Below are 19,537 nucleotides of genomic sequence, written 5' to 3' on the forward strand. Positions count from 1 at the left end.
TCAAATATTCATGTTTTTTTATGGCTCTCCAATAACTTTGATGCCACAAAAAAGTGCACATTTCACAAATTTTGCGGACAGAAAAAGCACAGTTTAAATAAAGTACAGGTACATTTTATGCATTTTGGTGTGTGAAAAGTGTCACTTGGTTATGAATCCCGTTAATTTGGATGTATGGCTTTGTTGGCTTTTGATAAGCCAACATGAAGTAAAATACAACAGACTTTAAAGTAGCCGTAATCAGTTTCTCTTGAACCGTGACTCGCATAACTACATACTGTTTAATAGGACAGGTTTGGTCATAGTGATAAACCCACAGTGGAGTATTATCATGAGGAAATTATTTGTTTTTTAATATTCTTACATTTTTGTTAATAATATGAATCACCTTACATCTTTAGAGGGATGTTGCCCCAGATCACACCTGGGATTACAGCCCAGTCTCAGAACAAAGCTTGAAATAGTCACGAAAATGTAAGAATTCCTGTCCACAGAAACAATTTAGCGACTTTTGTCCATGCAGCTGGAAATGAAAATAACAGAGTGTGGCAGGATTTTGTGAAACAGTCATGAAAATAGCTGACAAAGTCAGTTTTTAGAGGTCAGAGGGTGTTGGGTGATGGAGGTACACACCCGCCTTCGAAATCAAAGAACAAACCACAGATGTTTTCATGTAACCAAGTCATATCTTTTTCATGGATTACTGGCTTCCCAGTCCTGTCCCGTCATCTGAACAATCAAAACATTTTGAACTCATGAACCAGACATCCTACTGAAATACATGACTTTGAAAGTTGTGATTCAACAGCATGTCATACAGCCTCTATTTTTGTGTTTTCTCTAAAACATTCACATCTCCCTCTGGTGCTAAATGCTAAGCTCTGCTACATTAAAACACCATTTTAGGGAATTAAAGAATACACACACACAGCTCTGTCTTCATATTTAGGGCACAAACTCGAGAAAAGACCCAAAGCACTCACAGGTGTTTTATCATCTGTAGCTGCAGATATGAACAAAATAAGAAGCAGGAGATTTTCAGTGAATAATGGACTCTATTTACACAGAATAAAACATTTTTCAGACTCTACAGGTAAGAAAAACCCCACACAGGAACCCAACCAAACACCAACTACTATAAGAACTTGACCAAATACAACCTCCAAATGTGGTCTGATCTATCAGGACAAAATCTATTTAAGACCTCATATGTTTAGTTTATATATCGAGCTGTGTTTGTAGTGTTTATTATCTATAAAATATTACATCTGCTGCATAGTGGAAACATGGGCTGCCACGTCTGTTTTGATGCATAAAGAAGACTCAGACAACATGTTAAAAATCCTTTTTATTCTCCTTTGTGCCATGTATGTTCCTTAATGTTTGCAGTGTTCACAGATGAATTATTTCTTTTAATTGTTCAATTTAAAGTTGTTTTTAAAACAGAGACTAAATTAGGAAATACACCTTTCATGTCATCAGTATGGGTTCACAAACTTCTTAATTAGACACGTTTACAAGCTGATGCAATGTACCGATTTCCGCCTTTCAATGATTCCTTAGAGACATTCACGGCTGTTCTCAGTCTATCGTGTACCCACACACAGCACTAACTGGTCAACATCTCATCTTTAAGGATTCCCAAAATGTTGCAAATAACTCCACGAGAAGGGGAACAAATTCCTGTAAAATTGACACTATTTTGTGAAAATAGAAATGCTTTTAAGTATTTATGGGCTTTTTTCCTGTACTGTGTGTTATAGGTTAATATTAATCACTTTAATATTAGTTTTTTATATGTTGTTGTTGACAATTTTCTATTAAATTGTAGGGAATTAATAATTGATCACTTGCTCTTATTTCCCTAAGGTTAAGAAAATCGCATTTCCAACCACAGTAAGAATAAAACCTTTACAACAGAGCATTATAATGCAATTGCAGGCTCTTCCAAGTGTGTGTTTATAAGTTTATAGTATCTGTTAACAATTGCAGCTTCCCTCATAAAGACATGCTTATCTACATTTTTGCATTAGACTTGTCATCTGTTTTTTACAACAGCGCTCATTTATGGGCCGTAACAAGATAAGATTTTAAAACTCTTTGATTAAAGCTGCATGTTCCCCCTTATTTTGGGTTCAATCAAAACACCCATAAATCCACTGGAGAGCATGTTTGAAAATGATCTGCTCATGGCAGCCGCTGTAGGAATGAATCAGCAGACAATGAGCCTGTGGATGCGTGTCTGGTGCAGGTGTGCGGTGCACAATGCACTCTGTGGGATGAATAAGAGTCCCACCTGCTCACTTCGGAGCCAGGTTAATGTTTGGCCATGCTCACAATCACCTAAATGGTAAGATAAGCTCCTTCGGTGGCAGCCTGAAGCCACACAGTTCAGGTGTGGCTTTTGAATTATTACCCAAATCTCACATGATTTCCATCTTAACATCAGTAATGCCTTAATTACAGGTTTAAAAGTTGCACACAGTTTCTATTTTAGGTTGTCAGAGGCTTGAGAAGGTATGACTTTCTAGTTTTAATAAATGTTTGGCTCACTTTTTGTAAATGTTCTCCCAACAAAGAACACAGTTATTTCTCTATCAGCACACTGACCTGTTTTCTTGTCGGGTTGGTTCTATTGTTGCTCCTTTCCCCTCAGCTTGTTCAGCAGGTGACGGCTACAACAAGTTGATACCTGCTCCCTAACGGTTGCAGACGCTTTATTCTAACTCATTTAGAAAAAGCAGTAAATTAAGCGTCAGTAAACAACGGAAACGTCAGGAAAATCCTTACTTACCCAGTCCATTGGTACTGTTTCGCACAGGCTTTATAAACAACCTGGTGCAAATACAACCCCTGATAAAAAAGAAATAACCACTAAACTTGGAAAAATGAGACAAAATACCGATATGACACAACTTTATTTAACAGCTGAACACTCTGGTTTTGCAAAACATGGCTCAAGAAAATGTTTTTATAGTTGTGTTACCTTTTGTCTTTCAGATGAAGTAGAGTAAATAAATAATAATAATTAATAATTAATTTAATTTTTAAAAGTCTAAATACACTCACCGGCCACTTTATCAGGTACACCTGTTCAATTGCTTGTTAACACAAACCGCTAATCAGCCAATCACACTCAACGCATTTAGGCTTGTAGAGGTGGTCAACCTGCTGAAGTTCAAACCGAGCATCAGAATGGGGAAGAAAGGCGATTTAAGTGACTTTGAACGTGGCATGATTGCTGGTGCCAGACGGGCTTTTCTGAGTATGTCAGAAACTGCTGATCTGCTGGGATTTTCATGCCCAACTATCTCCAGGGTTTAAAGAGAATGGTCCAAAAAAGAGAAAATATCCAGAGAGCGGCAGTTGTGTGGACGAAAATGTTTTGTTGAAGTGAGAGGTCAGAGGTCAATGGGCAGACTGGTTCAGTAACTCAAATAACAACCAAAGGATGCAGAACACCATCTCTGAACGCACGACACAAGAAAACAAGCTTTGTTATATCGAGATAACGAGATAATAAGTCGTTATCGCGAGATAATAGTGCGTAAAAAAGAAAAAAAAATTCATGGCTGTTCTCGGCTTCCGTAGCAACCGGGTTAATTTGTTTTGAACAATTTTCGGACAATTCAAACCATCTAGTAGCTGGTTCCCTCCGAAGTTTCCCTCAGGAGGCCTGATGCCCAGAGTCTCGCAGTTTTATCTTTGGGATCCTTTATTCCTTTAAATTAAAGCAAGTTAAATGAAATTTAACCTTTTAATGCAAAATTAGCTTTTCAGGCAAGATTAACATTCTATAAATATATCAATTCTATATATAAATTTTTATACATCTTGATGGCTACTTCCAGCAGGATAATGCACCATGTCACAAAGCTCATATCATCTCAAACTGCTTACTTGAACATGACGATGAGTTCACTGCACTCCAATGGCCTCCTCAGTCACCAGATCCAACAGAGCAACTTTGGGATGTGGTGGAACGGGAGATTCGCATCATAGATGTGCAGCTGACAAATCTGCAGCAACTGCATGATGCTATCATGTCTATAAGGACCAAAATCTCTTGTTTCCAACACCTTGTTGAAAGTATGCCACGAAGAATTAAGGCAGTTCTGAAGGCAACCTTTTACTAGCAAGGTGTACCCATTAAAGTGGCCAGTGAGTGTATATTAAATGAGTCTGCAGTCAAAAGAGATCTCTTGTGGAGCTTAATGGGCAGGAAACACGACCCAAACAAGAGAGAGTCAGTGGAAAAACTGTTGAAAACTCCATCAAACAAGGTAATCCAGAGGTGTGGCAGATGTTGGTTGTTCCCAAAGGCTAAAGTAAAAAGAAAAGATGTGTATTAATGCGTTTGCATACTGCTTGTTAGCATATGTCATCAGAAAGAAAATCCTTATTTGAACAAAGACTGCACAGTCACCAATTATTTAGATTATTGACTGATTGTTTATTAGACTTGAACCCGCTGTTCACTCCATAAACTGAAATAATGTGGGGAAAAATAGAAAGAGTTGTAGTGAGGTGCTGATCACTGGATAAAACTGTGTGCGACTCTTTTCTAAAAGTTCAACTCACAAATATTCAGGATTCACTTCACTGACGGATGAATTAAATCTGTAAAATGACTCTGAATGAACTGTTTCTTTGGCTCTCAGATCGTAGATTTTCTCTCCAGAGGAGACGCTTGAACTGAGTTTGACCTCTGAGAAGAGAAAGGTGCGCTGATTTTTACCCCACAGGGTCATAACTGCCCTGGGTGTGGGTGTGGGACATGGTGAGTGGGGTGGGGGTTTATTTATAGCAGCCACTGAGGTCACAAACAACAGACCGCCTCCATGAGTTTTGCTCAGACAATAGCTCACAACCCCCTCGTTATGTGACATGTGACCTCTGAGGAAACTCATGGGAAACATGAGATCTGCTCATCCATATTAATGAAGACGTTAAATCAGGCTGAAAGTTGAAAAGTCTCTTTCCAAACTCTTCTGATCATTTAGCCTGAAAATGTGGGACTTCTCCTGTTTAGATCCTTTAATGGTTGAATTTTGAAGGCTGCTCTGGGAGAATATAATTACAGCGAAGTATAAACTTAATTTAACTTAAATACTATGTATAAGTGCAACTTTGAGGTACTTTTGTGTTACTTTTCGACTGTTATATGTCTGTTATATTAGCAAAGAATCGAACAGAATAATGTTTTACTGTCATTTTACAAGTAGTGCAAACACACGTGATCAGAAAAATCATTAAAATAAATTGTCATGTTATAATTCAGATAGAGACAAACCCCAAAAAGTTTACAGTGGAGTTAGAAACCTGTAGCTAAATATTGATGAACCAAGATCTTGCACTTAAATCGGCACTGTGTTCGTCTTCAGCTCCTCTGCAAAGACTAGTCACACAAACCAGATTAGAGTTGAATTTCTAACAAATGTGAAGGGTTTAAAACAAGATGAACATGCCTCCCACAAGTTCTCCCCATTAGTCCTTCATTAGTCTTTAGTTTCTTTGGATACAGCAACAACAAAAACAAGGCTTTAAATGGATCTTAAACCTACTGTCTGTGTTTGTTGTTTGCATCTCAGGTCCAATGTAAGAAATGATAGACATGCACCGTATGTAAGATATAAGCTAATTTAGCTCCACTTTAACATTAAAACACTATTTGAGGATTTTGAATCAGCAGTGGTGCCACAAACCTGATAAAAATAACATTTCAGGGTCAATTTTCATACGGATTACCCATGAAGATTTAACTGCCATTAAGTCAACGTTTTCCATAATTTTATCAAAGAAACAGGCTGAACTGCACAAATCTTGGGCGACACGGTCTCCAAACTGGCTCGGTTTTGTCGATTAGAGAATATACCCAATGTTTGCTCCCACTCTAAGTTTATGGTTTCAGCCCCACCTTTCCCACAGGAAGCAGTCTGTCATCATCAGAAACCTGTATTACCACGCTGTCCTGAGGTGTGCCTTAAGGCTCTGTATTTGGACCCCTCCGTCTATAAGCTCCTCCTTAATTAAGGTCTTAATTTCCACTTGAAACACAGCTCTACTTTCACACTAAACCATCCACTAGACTCCCCACAGTTAACCTCCTATGTGACAACAAAGTCCGGATGGTCCATCAACAAACTCAACAGCAATAAAAGACAACACTTTCTTTTTTTGAATTTCAAAAACATGTTCAGACAACAGCCGTGAGCCCTCCACCCCACCCCTCCCCCACCGAGTGGCAGAGACCATTATCCGTGTCTTCATAACCATCTCTCCAACGCTGTTTCACCCTCACATTTTGCATCCGTCACAGAATCATCCTTTTCACCAGCACCAATGAGCACCAGTTTGACCTCCGTCACCTTTATGCCTCGTCCAAGAACCCCAACCTTCTGACACCAGACCGCTAACCTGTGGACACTTACATTGCTGCAGCCCCAACTCTGTGGAATGTTTACCCTGCAAATATTCCCTGTGCCTCACCCCTGGATAGCTTTAAAAACCCAGCTCTGCTTTCCCAGCCATTTGTGGTTTGTCCATTCTTTTGTATTAAGCATCTTTAGGTCTTATTTACATAAATTATCATCAGTCTGCTTTAACTTGATACTTTCTTAGCACTTTACAGCTTTTTTCCCTTTTAACCCATTGAGAAGAGATTTAGTTCTTTGGCTGTTTATTTTAAAACCCTCAAACTAAGTTGAAGAAACTATTTGGGAAAAGAGCAGATTTTCTCTCCCCCTCCCCAACATCAGTGAGTTTACTAAAATGGTTGATTTTTCTTTTTAGGCCAGTGGGTCATGTTGTCCAAAAATAGGTGGTATTTTCTTAGGATGAGCTTCTTTCCCACAACTGACCAAGAACTTTCTTTAATCACAGAAAAATCAAACACTCTGCAACAACCTCTCTTGATTCAGGAAAGCTGTACGCCAGAGAAGGGATATCCAGGAATTTTACAAATGGATCCCTTTCCAGGAATAAAGGCTGGAGTGTGGTTTCCACAGATTTCTTACATTAAACGTGTTTGTTTTGCCAAAACTGCAGAGTCGAACAGATCAGAAGGGAATAAAGAACTGAGGTCATGGAAGAGATGTTTATATGTTGCTGTGCAGCCTTGAATCAAAAAGCAACAGAGACACATGAAACTCAATAGTTTGACGATAAATATAATTTATTGCAGATCCAAACTTTTCACTCACAACATCAGCTCCAGCAGGTTCAGAGCTGGAGGAGTTTACAGTTTCAGGACATGTCAGGACACATCTGTCTAGTCTGACTCGATCCCTCTCACACGCTATCACACAGACGCACTGAAACATTAGCTCATTCATTTATTAAATCACTCATGCAGTCAGTCATACTATGTAGACTGGAAATATGATAATCCCACTTGCCAGCAGTCGCGTCTCTGGCAGTAAAAACAGAAGGAAAACCAATGCATAAATGTCTAAGACCGCAAAGAGCAGCTTCTGAACTCAAACCTGCAGTTTACCTCACAGCTGTTGAATGTAATTACACAAAATAAAACTTTGGGTGATGCTGGATTTGCATGCTAATGTTTTGGGTTGCTGGGTTTGGTTCCACAGAAAACTTCAACTCTCACATTTCCCTGCATTTCACAGAAAGCTTGAACAAGAAAAAAGCAAAAAATAAGGAGTAGGAACAAGTGTGGAGTTGGCTTTGCCAAGCAGACACTGGCTCAGACACTGGGAAAGAATAAATTACAAAGACAATACGAGATTTAGATGCTCTTCAATATGCTGATTTACCAATTAGTGAAATGCACTTTGCTTTGCTGTATATAGTTATATTCTTACTTCAGCTTGTTTCTGAGCACCTAACAAAGCTTTTCACCACTGAATCAGTCACAAGGACTGATGTCTTTGAACTTTGGTAGAAGACGACATATTTCCGTTCACAGAGGCTCGATCCTGACCTAAAGAGGCCAAACGTCTCTCAAGCAAAAGCAAAAATTAGAGAAAATGCTGATTCTTTGTGGTATCAGAGGTTTATCTTGGGATCTGGGGCAAGTCAAGGCAAGAACACGTATGCATTGTTGGGAGGATTGAAATTTAATTCTTCAACTGGCGGAGGAAAGCGTTTTTGCAAAAACTGACCCTGTTGATGCCAAACACACACACACAAAAGTACACACATCGCAGTAATCAGATATCTCCTCTTTGACTTCAGTACCGAGATACGCAGAGAGGTCTGGACAACCTGAGCTGCCATACCTGCACCCACAGCTCTGTTCTCATCTTGGCACGATGGTGGGCGACATGACATCTCTGCAGAAGTGAGGCCAAAATACAATTCAAAATGAAAGAAAAAGACATCTCTGGGTATTTTACTTGGACAGAAACACGAGGGTTTGATAATCTGAATGAGAGGAAACCTCCAGCAGAACTAGGCTTGGTTTATGCTCCAATTTGGGTTAAAGCAGCACCCACTTCCACAATATTTTGGCTCCACTTCTGGAGGAAATGGCACATACACAGGTCTCGACTCTGTATCGCCTCAGCCAGATGGGGCAGCTTGGTGGGGAACACCCCATTAAAGCTTAATGTCTCAGCAGGATCTGACCACACTCGTATATACACAAAAACACTAAATCAAATGAGTACATGGCAAAAACAAATCCAATCAAAGCAATAAATAGTAAGCACACAGTGCCAAAACGTAAAACTTTACAGCTCGTCACTCTTTTTTTTTCTTCTTTTTACTTTCTTTAGTTTTCTCTCCTGTGGTTACATACAACATCTCCACCCTGAAACTTTCCTGCATGTTTATCCTTCACAAACAGCTTTCTTTCTCCTCCTGACGCCCCTCTCACTTACACAACCTTCACACACTTCAACAAAGCAGAGCACACACGCATGCTACAGTACAAATCAGTAGGTTTCAGATTCCTCATTTAGCTATGCATGTTCAAATCAAAACAACAGAAAAAAACAACACAGTGACACAGCTATACATCAGTAGGGACCCAGCGGTCATTTGGTGTCCAGCATTGTGATTGGTTGATTGGCAGAGGAGCTCTAATCCCCCCGCTGACTAACGATGAATATTAGAAGATACACTTCAGTCCCAGCAGGGTCAGTCGTCTTTGGCTGTGATGAAACATCGCTCTAAGAAGAGAGAAGCATTCAGTCAGGCAACTATTTTAGCAAATGACCCCCATGAAAGTGCATTTTGGGGTGTTACACTCTTTTAAATACAGCATAAGCAAACAGGAATGTGCAGGAATGAGAACTGCCTGAGCTGTACTCTGTTAAGCTGAGCTGGAGCTTTGCATCTTCAGTGCAGATAAAGTACTGTGCAAAAACCTTTCAGCAACGCCTCGTTTCTTTATATATTGTCAGGAAAACAGGAAATATAAAAGTAAAATATAGTATAAAAGAAAACAGTTTATACATTTCTAACAAGCTTTAAAGTGAATATCTGGTCTGAGCTCCTTTATTCTCCAACACAGCCTGAACCCTCTGAGACAAGCTTCCTGTCATTTATTTAAGTCGTCTTCAGGAGTTAAGAGCCTTTTTTATGCTTGATGATTCATTCATCATCAGTGTTGACTGACTTAGAAACAAACAAAAAGTCTTAAGAAAAACTCTGGAGAACTCTTGCTTAAGTACACTTTAAATCATTACAACAAGTCTGGCTCCTTGGAAGAAACGAGGGGTGAATCAAGACTTTTGCACAGAACTGTATAAATAAAATCCTTCCTAAAAAAAAGGTAACTACATGTGAGTTTTACTGTGTAAGGCAAGGTAATTTTATTTGTATAGCGCATTTCATACACAAGTGCAACTCAATGTGCTTTAGATAGCAGGAAAATAAAGAACAGAATCAAAGGATGAAAGGACAAAAAGATAAAAATGTGCAAAGACACGTAAAACAAAACCAGACAATAAAACCTTGTGTAAAATCTACTCAGCCGGAACCAGAAGTAGTGCAAGACAGAATTAATAAAATGCTTTGGTAAAAAAGGATAAGACAATTAAAAAGGAGATAATAAACCCTCAAAAGTATCTGTAACTCTAACCATTGGCACACATCATCACATTTCATAGGCCTGACAAAACAAGAAAGTTTTGAGCCACGATTTAAAAAGTAGCAACATTTGGGGCACATTAAAAAATGTGTTTCAGGGAGTTTGTTCCAGAAATAAGCAGCACAATATCTGAATGATGCTTTAAAAAGAATACTTACAACTGTAAAAGAATACTTAAAAAGATCTTATAACAGCTCTAATGTTTGTGATTCCAGTCCTGAACATATCAATGTTAAGGAAGAACCACTTAAACTGGCTGTTGCTGCAGCCTTTGCTGTGCTACTGGACTTAAATTCAAAATAAAGCAAAGCAAATCCAATCTGAGGGACACAGAATCACCGCTTGGGAGGCCTGTGCAAACAAGTTCAAAAATGAATAAACAAGTTGTTGAGTCATCCAGTTTTTTATTCAACAACCCAACAGTCTGGCCTTTTGTCTGAGATTAGGCCGAGTTCGTCTCATCCTGTTATTGTACAAAGTACTAAAAAAGGCTTTAAACATTTACAAAATAACTTACTTTGGTTGTTTTTTATGTTCTGCTAGAGTTATTTTTATGCCATTATGTGTTTAAAACAGGAGATAACATGAAATTACTCACTTTTTTCATTCATGACTTGCCAGCGTTTTACCCTGCTAACAGGAAAGGAAAGTTTAACTAGCAGTTAACACAGAACAGTGCAGGCTGAAACTAAAACAAGTGAAGCTGGTTTTAGCCACAAACTGTAATAAAAACAGAGGATAGAGATCTACAACAAGACTGAACCTGGCAGGTGCTACTCAGTCTTCTTATTAAAACTCTAAGACTTGACTGTGCTGAACCCTGGCGTCCCGTCTGTTTGGGGGCCGGTGGATTAGCAGTACCGCAGGTTAGTATTCTAATGAGCGTCAACGCTGAGCCAAGGGAGCGGAGCAGGAAGTAGTTCCACCACTTCGCCTCTGCAGGCAGTCCTCTCGTAAAGAGGAGGGGCTCCATAAAGCTCAGCTAATGAGATGGCATGTTAATGAAGCTTACTACCCAGGAGAGCACCTGGAGAAGCAGTGGAGGCTGTAGACGGGGGGGGGGGGGGGGGGGGGACATGCAGGAACAGCCGCCAGTGGACGTGCATTTAAAGTCTTAAACAGGCGATGATGTTCTCTAAAGTTAATCTTTTATGTGCAAAAACCAAAGAGGAATCAGAATACTTAGAGTCAGATGTGAGTAGGATGTTTAACTACTTCTTCACAACATTCAAATTTCTTTAGAGCAATCGCTGATTTATTGTTCTCCACTGACCCTGTAAAATCTGTTAATACAGATTAAAGGCACTTCCTAACCCGCACAGGTGTGTGTAATTATGGTGGCTTTTTAACTAGTTATGCAAATTGCTGCAGTGAGATTTTATCAGTATGATTAATAATAACTTTGGTTTTAAGATGTCAGCTATAAAAGTAAAAAATACCTTTTTCGAACTTGTTTTATGAGACGGGAAGTGTTTTTTTTTTTGCTTTCTTAATATCATGTTTCAGGATATCCGTACACTAAAAATAGCCGCTCTGCAAAGCGAGAATCTTCCTTTTGGACACTGTGCATTTAATACAGTTAAATATGTATTTTATTACCCTTTTATTCGGGTAAAGTATATCCCTGCAGCACTCTCTTAGAGGCCTAAAACCCCTTTAAACACTTTTAACAGGATTTTTTCATTGATAGAGACTCCAAAATGGATCTGAAGTTGCTTTCAGCTGTGAAAAGATCAGGAGTTGTTGACACCTCTCAAACGGAAGTATGGACTCAAGAGTTAACTTTCAGTTTAACAAGCATCTTTATCAAGAAGTTCATCTCGTTGTTTTCTGTATGCTCTACATTATAAAAGGTAAAAGATTCTGAACGTGTCCCCTGACATCATCTCATTAAATGTGTTCCATGTTAGTTTTTGTATCTGCTTTGTTAGTGGAAAGTAAGTAAAGATAATAATTAAGTGGGAAAAGAGATCGATTTACCTCTGTCCTTCCCATTCAGCAATCTCTCCTCATCCTCCCGACTTTCATCTGATCAGAATGAGAGTAAAGTCAACATGTAGTCAAATTCTCATTGTTTTCTAAAAAGCATGACAAAAATGAGACTTCTTGTAGTTGTTAGAGAGGTTGAGAAGCAAAACTAAAACACAGCAGCCTGACTCGTCTGCATTTGTGAAAGTATAAATGCTCAGAGAACACGTGGGATGCAAAGTATCGGCAGACGTACCAGAGTGGAGCTCTTTGACCAGCGAGGAGACGGTGTTGGTGATGGAGTCAGCTGCCACCAGAAGATCATTCCTCAGGTTTCTTCTCGGGCCTAGAAAGGAGAAATCTTATGTTTAGTGTCAGACTGACTCAAAAACTAACAGCTTAACTGGTGTGAAGCTTTTTTTTTTTGTTTCCACCCTTTATGCCTCAGATGAGCCAAACCCGGATGTGTGACAGTAGTCAGAATAAATAATATCAAGAGCTTTGATTGTGACCCAGAAATATCTTCTTCATGTCAGAGTGAAGGTTTAACAGTGCACCAAGAACTGGTAAATAGGCTGGATTTGTAGCTGAGCTGAAACTCAATAAACTGTGTGACAGATAAACGTCACAATTGGAAATATTTAGCTGTAAAAGTGTGACCTTTTGTCTGAAAACCATTGACAGGTGGAGGGTTTTTGGCTGATGGAATCAGAGAAAAATTCAATAATCAAATAAATTCACTCACTGCTTAAAAGTCCTCCAAACACGGGCATTAAGATGGAAGAATACCAACAAAGAAGAGTTTTTTTTATTTTTTTTTATTTTTTAGACATTTCTAAAAATCAAAGCTCACATAAAAGTGTGTTTTTCATCGTCCTTTTTTTCCATTAAACAGAAAGCAGAAACATATTCACACAGTCCTAGAGGTTTATCTCGCCTCTGGTCCTACCTTGAGCAAACGCCTCTTGTACATCACCTCCCACCCCGGCGAGGGAGTCTTGAGGCGGGTACATGTGTGCTTGCGGAGATGCAGCCGCGACAGAGCGGACGGTTGATGGACTCGGCCGGGAGGGAGAGGCGTGAGAAGAGCCAGCTGCCTGCGCCTACGAGATCAATTCATGATGGTTGTAACATACTGTTAGTAACATTCAACTCAACTGCTTTCATATTTGTCTTTTTTATTGTAACAGGAAGCCAGTGTGACAAATAAAGTCACAGCCTGTTTGATTCGACACAGACTTATTTGGGGCTGAATCCCACTTTGACTCCAGTGTGTTCAACAGAAGGAGGATAAACTTACTGCCTGCCGCTGCTCCTCATCCTACACGGGCACCCGGAAACAAATAGGAAGGAAAAGGATGGAAAGGAAGACGTCAGATACGGTCAGAGCCAGAAAAGGGGAAATCATAAAGGAGGAAAAAGCAGTGAGGAAAGTGTTACTGCAAGGACAGACGCAGGGAGATGCAGGAACAAGGGAAACTTTGCCCTCTAGTGTGTGACCACACAACATACTGAGGACGATATTCAGGGTGTGTGTGTGTCACCTTGAGCAGCTTCATCAGTCCCTCCAGCTGTACCATCAGCTCCCTCCTGCTTTCTTGTAGAGACGACATCCTCTGCTCCAGTTCATCTTTCCTCTGTCTGCAACACACACGAACCAACATTACTGTCACATGAATAAAATAACCAAAGCACAGAGAGTCACTGAGGGCAGAAAATCAGAAAATCAACCCAGCTACCAGAGAGAACAGGAGATTCATAATCTTCACATCATGAATCTTCAGAGCCAATTTACCTCATAGAAATTCACACTTAGCCACATCTCGAGGCTACTTCGTTCTGATGAGGTTAACTGATTCTATTAAGCTGAGACAAAATGAGAGCCTGACGTTACTGAAACAGGTTTCTGAGCTCACAATCAGCCTTAAATGACTCAAAATGACAGCTTTTCCAGAGGGAAATGAAATCCTGAATGTATTTGACTTGAGATCAAAGAAAAGGAGAACCTTTGGCTTGAAATCCTTGACAAGCGAGCATTTGTTTCTGGGCTACACGTTTAGAGACCAAAACCCAGAAACCAGATAAGATGAATCTACATAAAACTGTCAACGTCTTACACTCAGTGATACTGATATGATACTTTCTGTTGGCAGGATTTTCAATCTATTTTAAGAAACAAAGATGTCAGAAAACATATACAAAAAAACCACAGAGGTGTTTACAGCAGATTTTTCCCTAAACACTATGTGGTCTGGAGGGAACATTAAAGCAGGAGCACAGCTCTTGTCTTTCATTCCTGGCTTCTCTTCACACGGTAATAATACAAATGAGCAAATAGACAATTAAAATTATAGTCTGACTCATGCAGTAAAAAGAGCTCCATGGTAATTTGATCCGAGAGCAACGCTTCCGCAGGAGGATTTCCAGAAGTACCCACTTTATCAGTATTACTTGAGATTATTGTGCAGGGTTTTCTCCACCAACAACGTCTCGTACTGGAAAAACAGATTCCCCTTTGTTAGAGACTGTAATACGACTACATATGTAACTCCCAAGCTGGGTAAACAGTGACAGTAAACACAGTAAGATGGGGAATATTATATTGAATTTGGGTATAATCCAGTTAACTCAATAAAAATAGAATTTAGCCCCAATCAGAGAACGTAGAAGCGTTACACCAGAAGTACTGTGTTTAAATGCAGATAAAACAAGGCGAGGAAAGCCTGTACCCCGAAAGGACGGCTGGACCACTGTTTCCGATAAGCACAACATTCTGAGATAATTAGACTAGTTGATTATTTTTGGCAGGACCACAGATGTCAGCCTCACTCAGCAGGACTGCGAGTAAGCTGCCACTCGTCTAGCAGCTGGATAAAAAGATGTCAATCTCATCCTTTGCCGTCTACCAGTTTGTTGCTGCCTGTTTCGGAGCCTCCGTGTGAGATGCTACAGTTCTGTAAAGGAAAGTGAGCTGTGCCTTCAATGCAGCTCCCTCATTAAAAGTCAATTGGAGCCGAAGCCACAAAAAACCCCCCACAAATAGTATAGAGTCATTTAACTAAATGGGACTAGAGGCACACAAAGACATTATAGCAAGTGTTATTGGGGTTGTTGACTAGTGTAAAAGGAGATATTTAAACTGCACTCAGTGCATTGTATAGAACTAATAAAATTAAAGGTGAAAAACCTGGACTCGTGAACTCTGAGGCACCTTGCCTGTAAGTGCTTGAGGGCTCAGGACTGCCTGCTCAAATCATCAAGCACATACAGCCTATAATGCAGCACCTTAAACACAGTTAACACAAGACCTGCTCAGAGTTCATAGTAAAAATGGTGGCAAATGACATGCCACATAAATCAAGTTTGAAAGGTGTAGGGAAGATATCCGCAGGGCGAATATTCACTACATGTTTGCAGAGATTATTCTGTGTTCAATTGTCTACAGAAGAATGTTGTTTTTATGGCTTTTGGTATATGGTTAAAATGGATTAATGTCACAATAAGGGATCAGGTGTGGCTTATGACTTTCTTTAAGGTATTAAGTGTGCCTTGATTCTTTTTTTAGTACCATTTCAAGCCCGCAAACTTAAAACTCAATCATCACAGTCGAGTCTGTGAAGGTTTAATAGTTCGGCCTTAAAGTGGGGGTTAGGATCACGTCATTCTATTTTGAACAATTTAAGGCCAGTGTGAGCTGAATTAGAAAACTTTTGTCTTTGGCATCCGCGAGTGGTTCCATTAAAGCTGACAAATCCGAGAAAGGCCTTGGAGGAGCTCTGTTTAACCCTTTAATAACAGTAGCCGCTATCAGTGATGCACAGTGCGGCTGTTGATTAATATTGAGACCACACAATTCAAAGTCCTTCTCTTTATTCTTTGAGTTTTGTTTAGTGGACAGCATAAATATGTTATGTTTCTGTTGAGGCTTTTTTTGGCTAAATTGACCATCTGTTCCTGCCATCTGCCATTAAGAACTCTCCCTCTGAGCTGCAAAACAACACAGCAAATTTCCCGCCAACTGCAACCTACAGCGTGGAAAAACGCAGAAAACATAATGCAGAGACCGAAAACTTTGTTTTCGGTCATATTTCTAATGGGAATGACTCACAAACCTGTGAATAAAACAGAAAAACACATATTGGTCATAGTTTTAGTCTATTTGCTGCTGGAGAGGGAGTTTACCTGAGCAGGCGAAGCTCGGCCAGCAGAGTTGGGTTGGTGCTGCCTTTCTCCGGGCTGGGCTGGCATGCTGCGTCATGCTCTGCACGAAGATGTTTGATCTCTGCCAAGATCTCTCTAGGAAATAATCAAAAAAAAAAACAACACCTTAGTCAGCAAAGGCTGGACAGCATTATCAACAGAGTGAAAAGACAGGGCAAGAACGCACACCACAGCAGATTCTTCCTTACATTTTCATCATAGACTACAGTTTGCATCCTCACTATCGACATACAGCACGAGCAGAAAATAGAGACAACTATTAACACCAGGGTATCCACACACTTCTGGAAATCAAACTTAAAATGCTTTCAAGCCTTCAACAAGGAAAACATAGCAGGACAAAAGCACATTATGACTGGACAACATGTTTCAGTCACAGAGGATATGAATACTGATATTTATCCACATATAACACAGACTCGGTTGGCTTTTAGGCTTGTTTGAGCACTCTTTTGGACAATAGAAATGCGTAAAACATAACATGAGGCCAAATAGTAAAGTCTTAGACATCTGACACATTACTAAATTGCATAACTTCTCCCCTTTGTGAGAGTGTGAGCACTGATCTCTCAAACACGGGTTAAAACTGGATCGTGCTGTAGTGGAGGATGTGTCGGCACAAGTTTTCTTTACTCTGAATAGATAAATGATCACCAAACGGTTTAAATTACAGATTAAACACTCCTTTTCACATTTCAAGCAAGATTACAGTCTTATCTCTATTTTGTAAACCATTAGGGTGAACAACAGGAAATAACTTATCCTGTGAGAAGTTGAGCCCTCGTGACTTTAAATAAAATAACTCTGAATTTTACCAGATTCTTATGCAAAGCTTTATGAATACGTTCACACTTTCACACCTAAAACCTAACGCAGCCGGGGGGGGGGGGGTTCCTACAAGCATCAGTTTGGCATTTAAAGTATTTGATAAATACAAAGCAGGAACGAAACAGTGAAGGTTAAGGTCAGATCTTGAAGACTAAGAATGATTCGACTTGTTGTATAGTTAGAGAGGCAAATAAAACAGCAATCAGAAGAAAAGTTTCCTGTGTTCTCATCACAAAAATTAGCCTTAAAAGATTGCAAAGCTGATGCATTTTGAAGAACGAGTGTGCAAAGATATGCTTGGAGCTCTTAGGCTGAGGGTGGACTGAACATGCTTTGAACTGGAATAGAAAAGAGCAGATTCAATGATATACCAGCATAGGCTGCTATTACACAATCCTAAAAACATCCCAAAATGTATGATAGACAACCTCAAGAGGTTCAAGAGCCTCATCGTCTCAACGTGACACCAAAATCTGGAAGAATGAGCAAAAAACTGCCGGTAAACGAGTGTTCAGAAGCCGTGATACTCGCCAAAACCAGTTTAAACAACAGCTGACAATGTCTGGAGCTCAAACGTTCACTCTTAAAACCTAAAGGGTGTAAATATTATTTTAAAAGCATACGGTGAGGTGTTGATGAGGGGTGTGCCCATAGTTTTGCATGTGAATGTACCTGTTTTTGCACTCCAGCTGGGCAATAAGCTCCCTCTTCTGTTTGTTCACGTCAAAGTTGATGCTCCTTGTTGGAATCACCTGAAAGAGGCTCACATTAGTGACTGAACCTGGTTTGTTTTGCTGCATGTAACGACCAAAAGAAGATCTTAGTTTAGAAACATAAACTCTTCCTTCATCTTTCGCATCTCTACAAATCTAACAAACAAGAATCAGATAATTATCTTCATTTTTTTTCCCCCCACTCACTCCTGTGCTGTCGGTCTCTGCCAGTCGGGAGGTGTAGCGAGCGATCAGTTTGTGCTCCTCATCCTGCAGACTGGGACTGTCCAAAGCACTGAAACACACAGAAAATAAGTAACTTCAGTCTCAAAACTACAGGTTGACAGACTTTAAAAAGTCTGGCCTGAAGGTTCCGATTTTGGCCGATACCGACACTGTCAGGTGTTATAAGGTCAGTCTGACAGCATACACCTTCAATGTCCCTCATGTCTCTTATGTTATTGAAAAACACTGAACCATACCTGTCGGTCAGCCCTCTCTCACGGCAGAGAAAACGGGACAGTGGCCGATAAGATCGGTTTCACATGCAAGTATCGGCCGATCACCCAGAGTTAAGGAAATCTGGGTTGATCGATCGGCCATATCCAATTTAAATTCGATATATATACACACTAAGCTGCGTTGGCAAACTGTGAGGAGTGTAGAACACAATGTTATCATGTTGCAACACTTTTTCGTTAATTCTTTCACAACAACAACTAACGTTGCAACATTTCTTTTGTCCGAAGCCAAAATGAGACAAAGTGGGGAGAAACATTTAAACAGTAGATTATTTCAGCATGCTGCAGGTGTGCGAGTAGCTTACTGGAGGATTTAAAAGCACAGCACATGAATGAATGTGCCAACACATTAAAAGTAACACAAACTGATCATTCTGGTTTATTTTCTACTTGTAATGATCTGGTTTTGAATCCTCATTTACTTTTCTATTTTCCTTAATAATTTCACACCTATTTGTTCTTATATATCTTAGTTTTACTTCTTTAATGAATATATTCATTCGTTTCTGTGTTTTTTCCACCTATTTGTTTCCCCAGTCGTGTTTATTTTGGTCACCTTTTTATGTACTTCTTAATAAAATGTTTAATTGGACCAACTTCTCACTGACTGGCTCATCAATGACACGGGTCTTGCTTCCTCACTTGTGGCCATCGACTCAATGTGGCTTTAACTGTTTGTCCATGAATGACACTGCTGTGAATAACTTAACCTTTTTCATACTTTAGACAGAAAGAAATACTCTCTCCTGGACAGACTCTGTTACAAGTGACTGATTTAGAGTAAATGATGCCTTCTGACTGTACTGCACCTCCCCCCCACCTCCATACAGCCTCCCTGATCCCCTTATGTAACCCCCCCGCTGTGTCTGAGCTGCTCTCACCGTGGGCTGCTCTGCAGGCGATTCACATACGCTGCGATTAGAGCGTGCTCCTCGTTCATTCGCTGAGCCGCTGCCAAACTGCATAGACAGAGACAGAAGAAAACTGCTTCTCACACACTGATAGCGATGCCTTTTGTGCTTCGACCTTCCTTCTCCAAGTCTGCAGGAGTAAGACCCCGTTGATGGATGTGCATGTCTGTGCGACCTGATACGACTGCATCCTTTCTTTATGCGCATGTCATCATTTCATCTTATCATTCATCTAATCATTAATCTTATCATTTCCTAACACTGCTATAGTTTAAGGTTTATAAAACACAACAACTCAAACCATTTTCTTAATATTTTCTG

General features: G+C 39.9%; 2 protein-coding genes across 7 annotated transcripts in view; one reads left to right on the forward strand and one right to left on the reverse strand.

Moving 5' to 3' along the window:
- Positions 1-5,047, forward strand: part of pbk (PDZ binding kinase) — a 147,819-nt gene extending 142,772 nt beyond the window's left edge. The window contains exon 8 of the mRNA XM_072361809.1: positions 5,033-5,047. The gene's annotated coding sequence lies outside the window, so the exon portion shown is untranslated. The remainder of the gene's footprint in view (positions 1-5,032) is intronic.
- A 3,007-nt stretch (positions 5,048-8,054) lies between these two features.
- dtnba (dystrobrevin, beta a) overlaps positions 8,055-19,537 on the reverse strand; it is a 32,749-nt gene continuing 21,266 nt past the window's right edge. For 3 of the 6 annotated variants that reach the window (XM_072362940.1, XM_072362938.1, XM_072362939.1), the window contains 11 exons: positions 19,187-19,264; positions 17,992-18,079; positions 17,744-17,823; positions 16,205-16,318; positions 13,567-13,663; positions 13,323-13,343; positions 12,972-13,125; positions 12,279-12,368; positions 12,035-12,082; positions 10,653-10,687; positions 8,055-9,131 (listed from right to left, as the gene is read on the reverse strand). In XM_072362940.1, coding sequence (XP_072219041.1) covers positions 10,680-10,687; positions 12,035-12,082; positions 12,279-12,368; positions 12,972-13,125; positions 13,323-13,343; positions 13,567-13,663; positions 16,205-16,318; positions 17,744-17,823; positions 17,992-18,079; positions 19,187-19,264 — 778 coding nt within the window. In that variant the 3' untranslated portion in view covers positions 8,055-9,131; positions 10,653-10,679. The remainder of the gene's footprint in view (positions 9,132-10,652; positions 10,688-12,034; positions 12,083-12,278; positions 12,369-12,971; positions 13,126-13,322; positions 13,344-13,566; positions 13,664-16,204; positions 16,319-17,743; positions 17,824-17,991; positions 18,080-19,186; positions 19,265-19,537) is intronic. The other 3 variants (XM_072362941.1, XM_072362943.1, XM_072362942.1) reach the window with 3 other exon arrangements.

Source organism: Leuresthes tenuis, unplaced genomic scaffold (assembly GCF_036924035.1).
Source record: "Leuresthes tenuis unplaced genomic scaffold, fLeuTen1.0.hap1 SCAF_13, whole genome shotgun sequence".
NCBI classification, from domain to species: Eukaryota; Metazoa; Chordata; class Actinopteri; order Atheriniformes; family Atherinopsidae; genus Leuresthes; species Leuresthes tenuis.